This window comes from Penicillium chrysogenum (genome assembly GCF_028827035.1).
Source record: "Penicillium chrysogenum strain IBT 35668 chromosome Unknown utg000001l_segment0_segment0, whole genome shotgun sequence".
Classification (NCBI taxonomy): Eukaryota; Fungi; Ascomycota; class Eurotiomycetes; order Eurotiales; family Aspergillaceae; genus Penicillium; species Penicillium chrysogenum.
In genome coordinates, this window is record NW_026622749.1 from 3965349 (window position 1) to 3980729 (window position 15381).

At 49.9% G+C, this 15381-nt stretch overlaps 6 protein-coding genes across 6 annotated transcripts; 3 read left to right on the top strand and 3 right to left on the bottom strand.

The window, feature by feature from the left end:
• Positions 1-505: 505 nt before the first annotated feature.
• Positions 506-1885, top strand: N7489_001582 (glycosylphosphatidylinositol-alpha 1,4 mannosyltransferase I; the record flags this gene model as incomplete). The annotated part of the gene is made up of 3 exons (XM_056707337.1): positions 506-1489; positions 1539-1646; positions 1718-1885. 3 exons carry the CDS (start codon positions 506-508, stop codon positions 1883-1885), a joined length of 1260 nt encoding a protein of 419 aa, XP_056571639.1.
• A 539-nt stretch (positions 1886-2424) lies between these two features.
• On the bottom strand, positions 2425-4276 carry N7489_001583 (uncharacterized protein; the record flags this gene model as incomplete). The annotated part of the gene is made up of 2 exons (XM_056707338.1): positions 2425-3713; positions 3778-4276. 2 exons carry the CDS (start codon positions 4274-4276, stop codon positions 2425-2427), a joined length of 1788 nt encoding a protein of 595 aa, XP_056571640.1.
• An 808-nt stretch (positions 4277-5084) lies between these two features.
• N7489_001584 (DNA damage response protein RcaA) lies at positions 5085-7416 on the bottom strand (the record flags this gene model as incomplete). The annotated part of the gene is made up of 5 exons (XM_056707339.1): positions 5085-6876; positions 6929-7080; positions 7131-7210; positions 7269-7331; positions 7380-7416. The coding sequence occupies 5 exons, from the start codon at positions 7414-7416 to the stop codon at positions 5085-5087; spliced, it is 2124 nt and encodes a 707-aa protein (XP_056571641.1).
• Positions 7417-7572: 156 nt separating this feature from the next.
• Positions 7573-9461, top strand: N7489_001585 (Y-family DNA polymerase; the record flags this gene model as incomplete). The annotated part of the gene is made up of 2 exons (XM_056707340.1): positions 7573-7710; positions 7764-9461. The coding sequence occupies 2 exons, from the start codon at positions 7573-7575 to the stop codon at positions 9459-9461; spliced, it is 1836 nt and encodes a 611-aa protein (XP_056571642.1).
• Positions 9462-10070: 609 nt separating this feature from the next.
• On the top strand, positions 10071-11885 carry N7489_001586 (uncharacterized protein; the record flags this gene model as incomplete). Its single annotated transcript, XM_056707341.1, has 1 exon — positions 10071-11885. The coding sequence occupies one exon, from the start codon at positions 10071-10073 to the stop codon at positions 11883-11885; it is 1815 nt and encodes a 604-aa protein (XP_056571643.1).
• Positions 11886-12425: 540 nt separating this feature from the next.
• On the bottom strand, positions 12426-13610 carry N7489_001587 (uncharacterized protein; the record flags this gene model as incomplete). The annotated part of the gene is made up of 3 exons (XM_056707342.1): positions 12426-12825; positions 12881-13428; positions 13515-13610. The coding sequence occupies 3 exons, from the start codon at positions 13608-13610 to the stop codon at positions 12426-12428; spliced, it is 1044 nt and encodes a 347-aa protein (XP_056571644.1).
• Between the last annotated feature and the right edge of the window lie 1771 nt (positions 13611-15381).

Consider the following 15381-nt stretch of genomic DNA (forward strand, 5'->3'; position numbering starts at 1 on the left):
ACTATGAATTCAACACAATATGGACTATACTTAACATTCAAGCCCAGCAAAAATAATAATGTAAATAACCGGTTTATAGCGGCCTTCCAGTGTTAATGATGCTTCAATACCTAGTCAAGGCATACTGGTATACTTCTCGTCCCAATTAGGCAATCTGGGGTCCACACGGACCATGCTGAGTCATCCAGGCATCAGGCCCCGGGCCTGGAGGTGGCATCAACATCCAAACATCCACCAATTTACCAAATTTACCACCAATTGCATGGGATGGAATTGGAGTGAATTATAGTTCACATTTACAGTCACTACAGATCTTGAGGCTAAAAAAGTTGGATGTCCAGCTCCTTACTTCCCCCACAACATCCGCCAAGGGGTTCATCAAGCCGCCCAATTATGCGAGCTAGCCGCAACAGACAATCTAGCAACCATTAATCTCGTCAATTGATTGTTATCAGAAAGACAAAAAAGAAAAGGAAAGAGGAGTCCGAGAGTCCGAAATAAGAGAATGGCTCTCTTTGACTCTCCAGCGCGAGTCTTCCTCGCCGCAACAGCCCTCCGCCTCGTCCTCCTCGTCTATGGAGGCTGGCAGGACGCGCATTCCGCCGTGAAATACACCGACATCGACTACATGGTGTTCACTGATGCTGCTCGTTACGTTGCAAAGGGCGAGTCACCCTATGCTCGCGATACTTACCGCTACACGCCGCTCTTGGCATGGATACTTGTCCCGACTGCGTGGGAGGGTGCCGCACCTTGGTCAACACTGAGTTTCGCCTTTGGAAAGGTGCTTTTTGCATTGTCTGATGTTCTTGCCGGATGGCTCGTTGTCCAGCTGCTTGTCCGATGCTATCGCTTTCCTGTCGAGCGCGCGCTGCGGTATGTTGCTGCTGTTTGGCTGTGGAATCCCATGGTTGCCAATATCAGTACCCGTGGTAGTTCAGAAGGAGTACTGGGCGTGCTTGTTGCGGCACTTTTGTGGGCAACTTTGACGAAGAAGCCTATCCTTGCTGGGCTTATCCTGGGTCTTGCTGTACATTTCAAAATTTATCCGTTCATCTATGGTGTCTCCATCCTCTGGTGGTGGGATGCTGAGCGCGATGGGTCCGCAACGGCCGACACTGCGCTGCTGTCACAAGCTTTAGGATTTTTTACCCCATCCCGGGTGAAGTTTACTGTCGCCGCACTGGCCAGTTTCCTGGCCTTGAATCTTGTCATGTACCTGCAGTACGGCCAGCCATTCCTCCATCACACATTCTTCCACCATCTTACTCGCATTGATCACCGCCACAATTTCTCTCCGTATAGTACACTGCTATATCTGTCTGCTGCCGGTGGGGCTGAAACTCGTTTCGAGGCACTAGCCTTCCTTCCGCAGCTAATCCTTGTGGTTGTTGCTTTGCCTCTAGTTCTGGCGAAGAAGAGCTTGACTACCGCGATGCTCGCGCAGACCTTTACCTTTGTCACTTTCAACAAAGTCTGTACCAGCCAGGTATGTGATTTCACCTGAGAATTGTCATACGTACAGCTAACAAGTCTAGTATTTTCTCTGGTATCTCATCCTGCTTCCGTTTTACCTACCATCTTCCTCACTCATCCGCAAACCGACTCTGGGCATATCAGCAGCCATACTATGGATTGCTGGACAGGTATGTATTGTCTACTGATCCTCCGCTGCCACAGCTTTTACTTGGGACTTCATCTCTGATAAACTATATAGGCCCTCTGGCTGCACCAAGGCTACAACCTCGAATTCCTGGGCCTGTCATCCTTTGTACCTGGACTGTTCCTCGCAGGTCTCTTCTTCTTCGCTGTGAACGTCTGGATACTAGGCATCATTGTTCGGGATGGAGGGGACGGGGGCGACATCACGGTTGCAGAAAAATGATAGGGGAAATACCTGTATTTAATAGAGATGTGTACAGAGTTACGGGTCTTGGATAAAAGCAACGATGATTGGTCAGGATGACATTGAAATACATACAATACATACAAGCAAACCCATCAGACATGCCCGATGGGCCCATATGGCCATGATTATCCGATTTTGCTTGTACCCAGTTATCGACTTGCCCTCTTAGAGACGGTAAGCCGGAAAACAGAGAAGCAGGGTGACAAGATGTGGGCACTGAGGATAGTTTCTGTTTCACTCTGCTCAGGCGACGGCGGTCTCCGACACCTTAACAGAAAAAATAAAGAAAAAAGGCAAAGAAGCATTAATGTGATCATGCGAACACCACATAGCAGCTCAGGTATGTCCTAAAATGACATCCACCGGTGTGATATCACAAAGAATAGGACAAGATTTGAATAGCGAACAAGAGATTCGCTGGGAAGACGGAATCGACGACGGGGTATTATGCTGAATGACAAGAGGAAAAGGGAAAAATTAGGTGGAAACGCTCAGAAAATATCAAGGCAAACAGCCTAGTAAGGGTTGGAGCTGTCGGCAAGAAGACTGTAAGTGTTCACTTGGATACCCAGGGGGCGAACTCGAGGTACCAAAGCGCCCACAATCTGCTGGTCATTGTACTCCGCGGCTATTCCATCTGTGAGTGTGATGAATGAGGCAGATGGTCGGTTCATGCGCAAAGCTTCCAGGATATCTTCACTCCATAGGCCTGTACACTCGTTATCGACAAGCTGGAAATAAGGGTTCAGAGGCGGACACGTCGAGTCGAGATCGATGAAACGGATCCGCAAGTACTCCAGGGCAGGGAGGACGGATAGACACTCGATTGCCTTGACCACCATTGCCTCGAAGGCACGAATGAACGCAATGCTGGTAATTCCTCCTACCCCTGGACCCATCTGGGACCAGTGATGCGATTTGTCTACCCGCTTATTGTGACAGCACGCCTTGACTACAAGATCTAGTGACCTGAGCCGAGATTCAGAAAGCATTGCTGTTGCTCCTTGCTTTAATGTCTCGAAAAAGAACCAACACACACGACCAGTGTAGGTGAATGACTCTAAATGCGGGACTGTCTCGCCGAGCAGACTGCAGATTGGGGGAAGCGAGTTTTGAGGCCCAGAAGGTGCAACTAGCAAACTATTACTCTTGTTGTAGAATCCCTCCAGGCTAAGGTTGATATGGCGGATTGTCAATGGAGGGTGGATCAAGATTTGTACCATGATGAGGTAGGCCTTCAGATGGGGTTGGGCCCAGGCACAATGCCATTCGCTCAAGGATGGCAACGCCTGTGAAATGTTGTGCCAGTCTTCAAGTTCTCGCATCAGATTCCAGGCACCATGCATGATAAATGTCTGTATGCGTTCAAGAACAGGTAGGCGCCGCTGGATGAGAGCCTGCAGACTGTACATGACATGGCTATGGCGGAAATGTTGAATCATAGGCGGGTTCTTGCTGTGGCCACCCTCCAGTGTGAGAACTCGGGCAGCGGGGAAAAAGTACTGAACAAGGCGGAATATTTCCTCCAATGAAGCGTTATTGGAAGGACGTTGATAATGGACAACATTATCTCCGTGATGATGGTGCCGGTAAGGACGATTCAACTGCGTGTGTCCTGCGCGTCGTGCAGCTGGCTGAGCGGCATGCTGCCCCGGATTTGTCCGGGGAATCTTAGACGAAGAAGACTTATCTCCCCAGATAGGCATCCAAATCTCAATGTGGCAGACGTAAGGAGTCAAATGGGGGTTTTTCATGAACCACCGGGCACAGTTGGCCAGTTCATCTCTGCTGCCCTTGATTCTGACTATTAAAAATTCAGTTGTCAGTCCATTTTGAAATTAGGACTACACAGGTTATATGGAACTCACTATGGCGGTAAATTCGGCTTTGAACAAGTCCAGTCCATATGCGGCAAGTCAAGGCCAGGTTGGCGAGGGCCTTCCGCCGCGGATGATGAAGACCCTTGCTCCAGTTCTGAGCAGAAGATCCACCATATGCTGTATGGTTACCAGCCGACGCTCTTCTGCCAAGGATGTAATCTAGAATAATCTCATGGATCTCAACTGGAAGGTTGACGAATTGGATTCCCGACTGGACCGGGCCTGAGATAGTGGATGCGGGACCTTGTGCGGGGAGATGAGATTGGTCCTCACTGGCAGGGATAGTGCTGGATACGCGGTTTTCACAGGTATCACGGCCAAGAATGTTTGAAGTGATGCTGTAGTTTGATTGTACTGCGCTTGCAGGACCCGGGATGGGTCCACTGACCATCGAACTGACCAATGCCGACGGGACAGGAGGAATTGCGGAGATCATGAGGGGCGATAGGGATGACGATGAGAGAGGATTGGGAGCGTTAGAGGTCATTTGTGCGACTTGCTCTTGTTTAGCAGAGAAACTGTAAGCTGATAACTAGAATTAGACATACGTCAGTCAGCAAACAGGTCATGCCGGGGGGATGCATATACCACCTGGCAGCTGTGACCACTGTCGCACCGGCCCGATGTTCGCTCTTGCTACAGACAGGAGACCTCAGTGGATATCATTCATGGATGAAAGAAATAAATTACAGGAAGAGAGGGGTTCGCCGATCAGGCCGTTGGGCAGCCTGAAGAGGTGGATTGGAAGGGGATTGGTGGAGGGAGAGATGAGCCCGGTCAAAAGCAAGAGATAAGAAGAAGATAAAAAGAAAAAACGAACTTACTGAAGAAGCAAAGGAATGCAAAGTACATAGGTAGAAGAAGAAAGTGTGAGGTTAGAAAGCAAAGAGGAGAGACGTTGCGCGACACTGTTGGAATACTTGATATTGGGACTTGAAAGAACAAAAAAGATCACTGTCGTTAGTAAAATAACATGGACGTTCGTAGGTAATCAGATTAGATGGGAGCTTACATTAAAGATCCATGGATGCTTTTACTGATTTACTATATCAATTACCTGGGCAGTTATAGATAGATCGTGTACATCAGCCGTGATAATCTCCTTGGCCCCATTAACTATATGTCGAGATACAGTCTTCTAGACAATGAGAAGTATAGAGGTAATCTACATTATGGTGATTCAACTCGGGCACTATTTGCTTACAGGCATACATAACACACAGAACAGCAAAATAATGGGTATCGATGCAAAATAGACGCTACAAAACCATTGCAAAGGAAAAAAGAAAAAGAAGCTAACGCTTACGCCTGAAACGGAAACGAAGTCCATCATCGCTATCCGAATCACGCTCCTCGCGAGCCCTCTTCGGGCGCCGAGCTGGAGTTGGGTCTGGAGTCGGTTCAGGCGAGGTGCGGGCAGTCGCTGACAGCTCGGGCCGTGATGGGGCAACTTCATCATGATGATCCTCAGAATCCGGGCCTTCAGGCTCGATTCGGGAGTTCGTCTCAGCGGAATTGCTGCCCCAATAGTGATCGCCGATACCATAGTCTTTGCGGGTCACTTCTTCTAGAGGAACGATTACCGTCTGGATACGAGCTCGAGTACGCGACTCGCCTTTACGCCGAAATTTCTTGAAGTTCTTGCGCCCATTCCATTGATCGTTCCATCGGTCCGAGCTTTCCTCCTCGCGAGCTGGTGCATTCCGGACGGGAAGCTCCATTTCTTCCACGATGGCCAGGTTCTTCAATTGGTCCACATCCACATCACCAAAGTCGGCTGGATGTGAGTCTTCCTCGGCCTTGCGTTGTTGCTCTTCATCTTCTCGGTGCTTCCGGGCGGCTTCGAGCACGTCGAGTTTAGGTCGCTTGCGTTTGGGGGCCTCGGGTTCAGGGGCTACGGCCTCTCCCTCTGCTTGATAGTGAGCCATCTCTGCACGACGACGCTTCATTGCACGGGCGCCCGGGAGGAGATCAGTGACGGTATCATCTAGCTCCTCCTTCACTGTATCCAGGGGCTGGGTTGCTTGGGACGGGGCTTGAGTTTCGACATCCACGGTCTGAGTGGAGTTGATTATGGTGGTGTCCTCTTCTTCTTCAGGCGCATACACTGGGACAGATTCCATGTCGAATCCGTCATCGAAGGTTTTCATTTTACTGACATATGCACGCACACGGGGTGTCTTACCCCGAGCTGTCGAGGGCTGGCTAGGCTCAGGATGCGATACCGATACCGGTTCGGACACGACGGAGATTGCTGGTTGGCTGGTTGGTGCAGGCTCAATCGCTGGTGTAGATGCGGAGATCTGACTAGAGCCCTCCTCTGTGGGCAAGGGACGGCAGAGGGGTGATGCATCATTTCCAAGGATAGCATCAAGGAACTCTCGTTGCTCTATCACGCGCTGGTCGGTCATCAGGGCAACTTCATTACCGACGTCAATGGACCATTGTTCGAAATCTCCTTTTGATCGAAAGCGAACAAGAATGACACCACCGGAAGCATGCCGCTCGCTGCCAACGCCTTTCCGTCCTGCAGCTTTTTTCATGAACCGAACGATATCTGCGGCAGTTGTGACCCCATCTTCAACTTCGTACAAAAGCGCCTTTCCTTGGCCATTGTTGATTGGACCTTGCAGATTTTCAAACTGGGCTGGATCGCCGAAGATGAACGTATATCCCTCGAAGACATTAAGACGTGCAGGATTTGGAGCGAAAGCAGCGGCGGGACGCTGAGTTGGCTCTTTTCCGGGAGGCGGGAGGTGTTGATTTGGATCGGGCCAGGCCGATTCGAAGTCGGTTTCGAGAGGACAGAGTGATTCATCATTCTCAAGATCACCAGGAGTAGCCGCGTAGACGAGTGCATCAATATATGAATCATCTACTATGTACTTCCCGTTGACGAGTGCCTGAAGACCCTTGGCTGTATTCCGTTTGCGCTGTACCACATGTGTTGTGTGGTCGACAATATAATCCATGACGGTCTTAATGTCGAGGTCTTCTAGACGCGAGCGAACATGGGCTAGAGGATCTTCACCTCGCACCTGCTTGGAGGAGGCTGACAAGGTTAGAACCACAGGCTCCCATTTGATCCTATCAAGATCATCAGCTGGGATTCAAGCCTATAATAAGCGGACATACGCACCGGAGCGCGTGCTGGTATTTCGCGAGCTGGATGACATGCTCATCGCCCTTCTCCAACTTGTATTCTCCCTGGATTCTCTTTTCATCAACGACTGTTCCTTTCTTCGAGTCTAAATCGGTTATAGTGATCTTGGATCGCGCTAGTGGTGATAACTAGACTGGAATTAGCCAGAGAATGCATATCGTCGCGGGGTCAACCGTACCCCATCTTTCGGAGTGACCGGTGAGATTTCAATGGTCATATGCTTGCGGGATATCGAGTTGTGGTTGACAGCATGGCGAACTACTCAATAAGTGGTCAGTCGAATTGTGTGATCCTCTCTGACTGAAGGAAGCCATACCTCCATCTCGATAGAATCGACCGAATAGATACTTCTTTCCAGGCCGCAGCCACACGCGCTTCCCTATGGGGTTTTAGCAACCGATCAATCCTTTTCAATCAGATATCCCACCTTCCAGAAAATCACCGGTTGAATCAAGAATCCACATGACGCCGAATTCGCCGAGGATTATTGTTCAACGTCAGGCTACGTAGTTGAGCCTCGCGCAAATTGAAACGCGTGTCCACGTGACTCCGCGTCAAGTTGGTTTCCGCGCTCTCACCTCTTCATCATCTCATCAGCCATCGATGGGACGCTGGAAATTATGGAGTACTCAGGTGAGAATCCTGCCAGTGATCCACAGCCTGAGACAACTCCTGGTGAAGAATTTGGCACCCTGAAATATCAGCTACTCGGTCCCTCTTTAACCAAAGCGGGCCAAGACTCAGTCGATCAGCAAAAGGTGCGCTTGATGATTGTATCTATGCTGAGCTATAGCTGAACTGGAGTTCTCAGGTATCCGAAATTATCTACAATGCCTCCAAGGGCTCTAAGTTCTTTAATCACGAACAACAGCGGGATCGAAACCTCACGTTAAAGATCGAGCGAATCGTAAAAGAGAAGACACGGCTAGAACGTCTAGACTTGAACAGTGAGCTACGACGTGCCGATGAATACCTCGCTGAACTAGAATTGAGCCGTGATCTTTCTCAACATGTCATTCATGTGGATTGTGACGCGTTCTTTGCCGCTGTCGAGGAGCTTGACCGGCCCGAGTTGAAGAGAGTGCCTATGGCGGTCGGGAAAGGAGTTTTGACAACCTGCAACTATCTGGCAAGGAAGTTTGGCGTTAGAAGTGGTATGGCTTCATTTGTCGCGAAAAAGCTTTGCCCGCAGCTAGTCCTTTTGCCGCAGAACTACGAGAAATACACCGCAAAGGCCAAGGAAATCCGCGCTATCATGGCCGAATATGACCCTCTTTTCGAGAGTGCGAGTATAGACGAAGCCTATTTGAATATCACAGCATATTGCAACGAAAACCACCTGGAGCCTGACGAGGTTGTTCGGCGGATGCGTGCAGAGATATTAGAAACAACCAAGGTGTCCGTTTCAGCCGGGATTGCTGCTAATGCGAAGATTGCAAAGATTGCCTCCAACATCAACAAGCCCAATGGGCAATTTCAAGTCCCCAATGACCGTGACGCAATCATGGAATTCATGCGCGAGCTCTCGGTCCGCAAAGTCAATGGAATTGGCCGAGTATTCGAACGAGAGCTGGAATCTATAGGCGTCAAAAAGTGTGGTGATATCTTCCCACATCGTGCATTGTTGACCAAGCTATTTGGGGAGAAGGCTTTCCAATTCCTGGCCCAGTGCTACCTCGGTCTTGGGAGGACCAAAATTGAGCCTGTCGAGACCCATGAGCGTAAAAGTGTCAGTACAGAGACTACGTTTCATGAGATTGGAGACAAGGAGGAACTGCGAGCGAAGCTCTGGTGGGCTGCGCAGGAGCTTGAAAAGGATCTGGCACGGACTCAATTCAAAGGCCGCACGCTTGTTCTGAAAGTCAAACTGCATACCTTCGAAGTGCTCACGCGCCAGACGGCTCCGCCTCGTGCCGTCTCCCTGGCAAAAGATTTGTATTCCTTTGCATTGCCCATGCTCGCCAAGCTTGAGAAGGATATCCCGGACATGAAGTTACGGCTCCTCGGTCTTCGCTGCTCGAATCTGGTCAGCACTCAGAAAGTTGGGATTAACTTTTTTGGCGTAGCAGCACAACCAAAACCTGCTACTGAGTCCACTCCCGTGCCGGCCTCTGGTGTGGATACACATTACGAGATTTGTGCCGAGGAGGCTTTCGAGGCGGCGGCTCGGCAGGAAATCCAGGACGAGATGAATGATCTAGAGCAGCTGAGTCAAGAAACGCCTGATGTTTCTGTCACTCGCAGGTCAGAGGCCTCTGCAGTCCCAGAGGTGGTTGAAGAACCCCCGATGTGGGATTGCCCGATATGTATACGACCGCAGGTCGCAGATGATCGCACGTTCAACGAGCATGTGGACTTCTGTCTCTCTAGACAGACGATCCGAGAAGTGGTGCAGGACACATCACAAGAAACAACCTTGATACCCAACAATCATAGGAAAAGGAAGACGCCGTCACAGGCTGGTATTCCTGAAATGGACCCAAAACAGAAGCGGCTTTTTTTCCAATGACCAATTTTTTTTTTTTTTTTCTTTTTCCGTCGAAGCGTCTTCGTCGGGCCAGCGTGAAGTTTGACGAATGGCATGCAATGCCAGTCATCCAGATAAAACAGCACCGAGCTCCTGCCCTCCACAGCCCCAGGCTTAATGCGAAATGCAGCAATTATCGTTTTATTGCAGGCTCACCGTTCTTCAAGTCCCCACTTAACAACCGCCAGATTCGGGATAGAAGCGGGATATCTAGGGGCAAGAAGGATACAGGGGATTTTGTTTTTCTCTGGTCGTATCGGCGATGACATGCCAATCTAGGGCGTTGTACGGAGTAGAGCCAATTCCCACAGACAATAGAGGTCTCACAAGTACCCCAAGGTCACCAAATATCAATAGTTCGACCTTCGAAGTAAGGAATTCCACGTTGCGGTGAAGCGCCGCCCTAAACCCAATCGGGAGGCATTGTTTTCGTCACTCGACTTTCTTTTCGACTTTCATGATTCTCCCTTCCGTCAGGCCACAAATTCCCTGCTAAGACGGAAAAAAACAGCTGATTCTTTGTGTTGGCCGGTGCCATCATGCTCATGTCCTGTGGCACCTCGCAATGCCATAACCTGCACCCCCGCAACTATGACCTACGATAAACAAAACAATGGCAGTCTCGCCAAACCATTTACGCCCACCCTCAGCGCTGCATTTCATAGGAGTAACAAGTCTCCTCTGACGCCAAAGCTTGCAAGTCCAAGTCCAGGTGCAGGTCCAGGATTTCCACGCCGCCTTGCACAACCCGATCACCCCTATTCCACCCCCTCCAAGGACGACTCCCCCGCGGTCCCGACCTTTTTAAGCGCCAACGTCACTCCACGATCTGGTCCTCGAACCACCCGGCGAGATGGCGCTCTCTACTCCCCCACAAATACATCACCTGCCCCCTCTCCCTCTCCACATACACCTTACTCCCAGTCGACAATCGGCCATGGCCGTCGAGACCGCAGCCCGGCTCGCGGGGTCAAGCCGGAACAATCACGAAGTTTGAGGGCAAAGACCTTGACGGCAGAGAATCAGCCTACACCACGTCCGAATTCTTTCTCGGATATGACATCGGGAACCCCGCTGTTCTTTCATGCGTCCGATGCACGATCGTCACATCCTGCTGAGCCGCCAGATGCCCCTCGCCCGAGGCCGCAGGGGAAGACATCTCCAGCCTCGAGCTTCATATATGCGAACGGAGACCAAGAGCGAAAATCGCTGGGGGAACAACCGAATGTTGCATCCACTTCTGCCAAACGCCGATCGGGTGGTCTCCCCCGCCCCCCTGCCCGCCAGCAAACCAACACCTGCCTCTTCACGTTTGAGTTCTCCCGGTCTTCCAGATGTGACTCCAAACCCCCGGAAGATGCCAGGCTACCATACATCGCCAGCGCTGAGAATGGACTAGGACTTATTCCGCGTCTTGGTTCGCCGTCGTCCAGTACAAACGGCGAGAAACCACGACCGCAACAGATCCGACATACCAATTCCTCAAGTGTCGACTCGGGCCACCATAACAACCATGCACAGGATGGATTGCGCGAAAGCCCAGTCATCGTATCCGGCAGCTACTTTGGTGAAGGGACAGCGCCCGTGATGTCGGAACAGATACCCACCCTCCGCCCTCGCATCTTCAGCAATGGATCCACCGCCTCAACTGATACATACCCTCCTGCACCGCTCAGTCCCGGCAAATCCGACGGTGCGAGCGAAGCAGCTCTCAATGCGCGTACCGAGCGCAAGATCATGGACCTGGAAATTAGCAACTCTTCACTACTAGCCATCAACCGTACCCTAGAGCGCGAAATGCGGCAGCAGAAGGCGGAGCTTCGACGATTCCGGCGACTGAGCCGCTCGGGGTGGATATCAATGGCACCTTCCACTCGCTCATTCTCCGGAGCGGCACTCTCAGTAACTGGTGAGCTGGATGAAGGCGAAAGTGAAATTTCCAACCGGTCACAAGATGATGTGTCCGACATCAGCGACGAGGATTCAATTGCAGACGAAAGCATCCTGAGTCCGGGCTCGCTGGCTGAGCATGATGCCAAGCACCGTGTCAACGATGAAAAACGCGTCATGCTTGACTTGGCGCGACATCAGGAAGTCCTCGTGGACAGCCAGAGGATGAATCAAAGCCTCAAGCGCTGCCTAGGATGGACCGAAGAACTCATCAAAGAAGGACAGCGGGCCCTTGAGTACAATGTCCACGTTCAAGACGTTGAGCTGGGTGGCCGAGTCCTAGCACCTGAAGAGTTAGGGGAAATCGGCGAGAGCGGCCGTGGTCTTTTGAGCCCGTCAACTGAATATAACGCCCTCTTTTCTCCTGTGGAGGCCTCCGAGTCGTCATTTGCTGAATCGCCATCTATTGGAACACTATCTCCTAGGCCATCTATTTCTGCTGATCCGAGTACATGATGCTATTTCTTTGCCTCGTCTCCCGGCGGGACGATTAATTTTTTTCTCTCTCTTTCTTGCTGATACATTTGCACAATACCCTTTTTCGATGCCTTTCATTCTGATTCATCCCTTCATTTCTTCGATTGATACAGGCTATCATTTCACTCTTTGGGGCTTAACGATTTGTACTATGAGATTCTCAGCTTCATGCCTTTCTTCCATTGCGTTCACAATTTCCATCAGACAGGATGGTCAGTGAAGACCTCTCTATACCCGATCATTTCATCCATATCGAACGCTTTTTCTTGGCTATTTTGAAAGATACCCGATGTGCAACTATTGTCTTGTGTTTATTTGTTTCCACACTAATTGACATGAACGCTTGAGAATGCTAGACTGTCGATTATGTTGTTTTAATGTTGTGTTCGTCATTATCTCATGTCTAGATTCTTTTAGAAACGAAAGGCCAGAATTCACTATGGTTACTCTCCAGCTTGCAAAACACAATATCATTATGTCACGGTCGACATCGTCAACAGGGTTCACTTCAGTCCCCCGTCATGGAAATGGACACTGTCCCATCCGCTGGTGACGAAGAGTCTCCTTGAAATCCTCCAATTCCTTGTACCCCTTACCCTCAAAATACTTCGGTCCAAGGTCATGGGTGTGATAGCCCTGTGGGTAATATTTGTCGCCGTCATCACCAGGCAAAGGTTGCCCAAGCGCCCACTTAAACCACGCCATCGGCCCCCAGCGGTTCCAGAGCGTGGGCTGCACATAGAACGGAGCTCCTTCGTATATCAACACCCAGTTGCGGCCATGTTCGTTCGGTTTCTCAGTGAACACATCCAAACGCATGAAGTTCGGGCGCGGGAGTGATAGATATCGCAGGTATAGTTGGCGAAGCTTGAATGTCGAGGCGAGAATGCCGCTGAATAATGCAGGTGGTTCTTCCATCCTAAAAAGCCCATTAGATACTTTGTGCGTGGTGCTCAATGAGTTAGGATACATACATCATTGCGGTCCGCAGTCTATCTCCCATCAGATATGACACGAAGTATCCACCAAACGGCTTCAAGAAGTTTGGCACGTTATATAGCAGCACGTCGATGGTCTTTTCCGCGATCTCTTTATTGCGAGGGTGTGGCTTCATGTGATGGACTTCGTACTGCTCGCTCCATGCACCAATCTCCTCCAACCAATGAATCCCATCTTGGAAGCCAGTCTTTCCAGAGAGTAAAGTGTCGTAGCTGATTCCTAACGCATCGCCAAGACTTTTCCAGTATGTCCCGATAGCGCAACGTTCCATTTCAGTCATCTCGCGCCATTCGAATGCTTTCACAAACCGGATTGGCTCGAGGGCGAACAGGCTTAATGTGTATAACATGTCAACTTCGAAGATCTTTCCGGTTGCTCGGTAGCCTTTGTGCAGGAACTTGGTTCGGGCTATTGCTGTCTGCGCTCGCTCGGAGCGTGGGTCGAAGGCCATGAATTCGCCGATCAGCGTGCCTGTGTCGGCATATCGTTTGAATGACGTCGTAGAGTCTGATAACTGCGATGTCTTTAGAAGTAGGGTGGATATCGTTGGAATGCCATATGTCTGCCCCTATTAACTTCGGGTCGTGTACTTGGATGAGATTCACATACACGGAAGAGGGCAAACTGCAGTGACTTGAGCACAATAAAGGGAAACTCGGTCTGCATGATTGTCTTTTGAATTGCCCAGGCATCTTGATCCGTCATGTTGCGCATGGATTGCCTCGTTCTATAGTAGCTATATTTCTTGTGGAGTATCCGCCGTCGTTGGAAACGCAATGAAGATACCAACGCTAGGTATGTTGCTAGCCCTAGCAGCACACATAGTATCTGCTGATGCGGCGAGGCTTGTAACAAGGAGTTCAATAGTGGAACATCCTTGATACTGGACATGGAGAATGATGCCATCTCTATAATAACGGGAGGGGAGTAACTCTTTAAATGTATATTTGGAGGATCTTGAGATGGAATCTCTCTACCAAGACCAAGTCACTGCACTTTTTATATACATTCATTCTTCTATCATCATATACTGTCTATGACGATGAATGTCTGTCAAGTGGTGAAGTACAATATTGTAGATCCCATGCTAAAACGAGCGGACCGAGGAATATAGCCTCGCGCGGGGAAACTTCACCTTGCAAATGCCCAAGTCTGTGTGTATGTGTGCATATGTGTGTCTACCATATGTCGTTTTATGCTAAATAAAGCACTTATGAAATGTCTTCAACCGTCCAAGAGAGTCGTGTGGCCCAGTATACCGAGGTTTGCAATCAACCCTGGACCATTCGACCAAGCCCTGTGCCAACTTTCCATGAAATTTATCCAATTAGATCTTCATGAATCAGCCTGATCGGCAAGATACTCGGTATCTCGGTCGGAGGGATTAGAACCGACATCGTACGATATATACAATTCCTTGCTGTCTCCCCTCTACCAATGGGCATACATCTTGCAACGTCTGATTTGAATCAGCCCCGACGTCATCAAGCAATTAAATGCCGAAGGGACACATGGAACTGGACACAAGAAGGTAGTGCTCAGTGCCGGGCTCTATGACTGAGCATAGAACGTCTATGTGGGAACAAACTTCATAAGGATGCTCGTATAGTCTCACCATTTTCGCCCATCCTAGAGAAACCGAAGAGCCCGGCGTCCACAGTACATCCTTCGATGGGATCGCAAGCGTTATCAATGAAGTCCTTCGGCTCACTCTCCTCTAATTCTTCTAGGTCGTAGTATTCCAAGTGACTCTGGTCTCTACCACCCGCTTAGCATATTGAAACACATTTTTGTTATTGCATTCGTCAACAGGAGCTCGAATAATGCTTTGCACCGATTATTATTAACAAAAATACAGAGTCGATAACGCGCCGCTTCAATGTTGAAGAACCGAAGCACATGAGGCGAAACGTTGTAGTCCTCCTGAATGGCAGCCGTTGCCCATTGCTGGAAATGTTCCCGGATTGTAGTTGTGCTCGCACCTTCGAATAGTGCTTGATTCTCAAAGACGGTGGTCTCAACTGTCAAGGATATCTAGACTGTTCCAAGGATGCTGTACTCCGGCAAGTCAGCGACATGCCATCCGTAGCCACGCAAGAATTCCGTCCAGCCAAAGTGACTCTGATATATAAACCAACACATAGCAAGATTAATGACACCCAAAATGTCCACAGCCAAGGCCGTGTGGGGAAATGCTTGGCCTGGTCAAGTTCATCAACAGCCCTGTAAGCCAGGTCAGTGCACGGGCACAACACGAAAGTCGAAGAAATACGAGATGTTCAAAGTCAACAGGGAGGGACAAATCCAGCAGGCTGTGGTATCAAATAGGCTTTCTCTGCATTCGTATAAACCTGGTGATGCATCAAAGAAAAGGTGAAAGAAGGCTTGGAGGAACACATCACATCTCGGCGCATTCGGCACATGACATCTCATCTCTCAGCCCTCTGCCAACACCTCCGTTTTGAGATCACAGAAC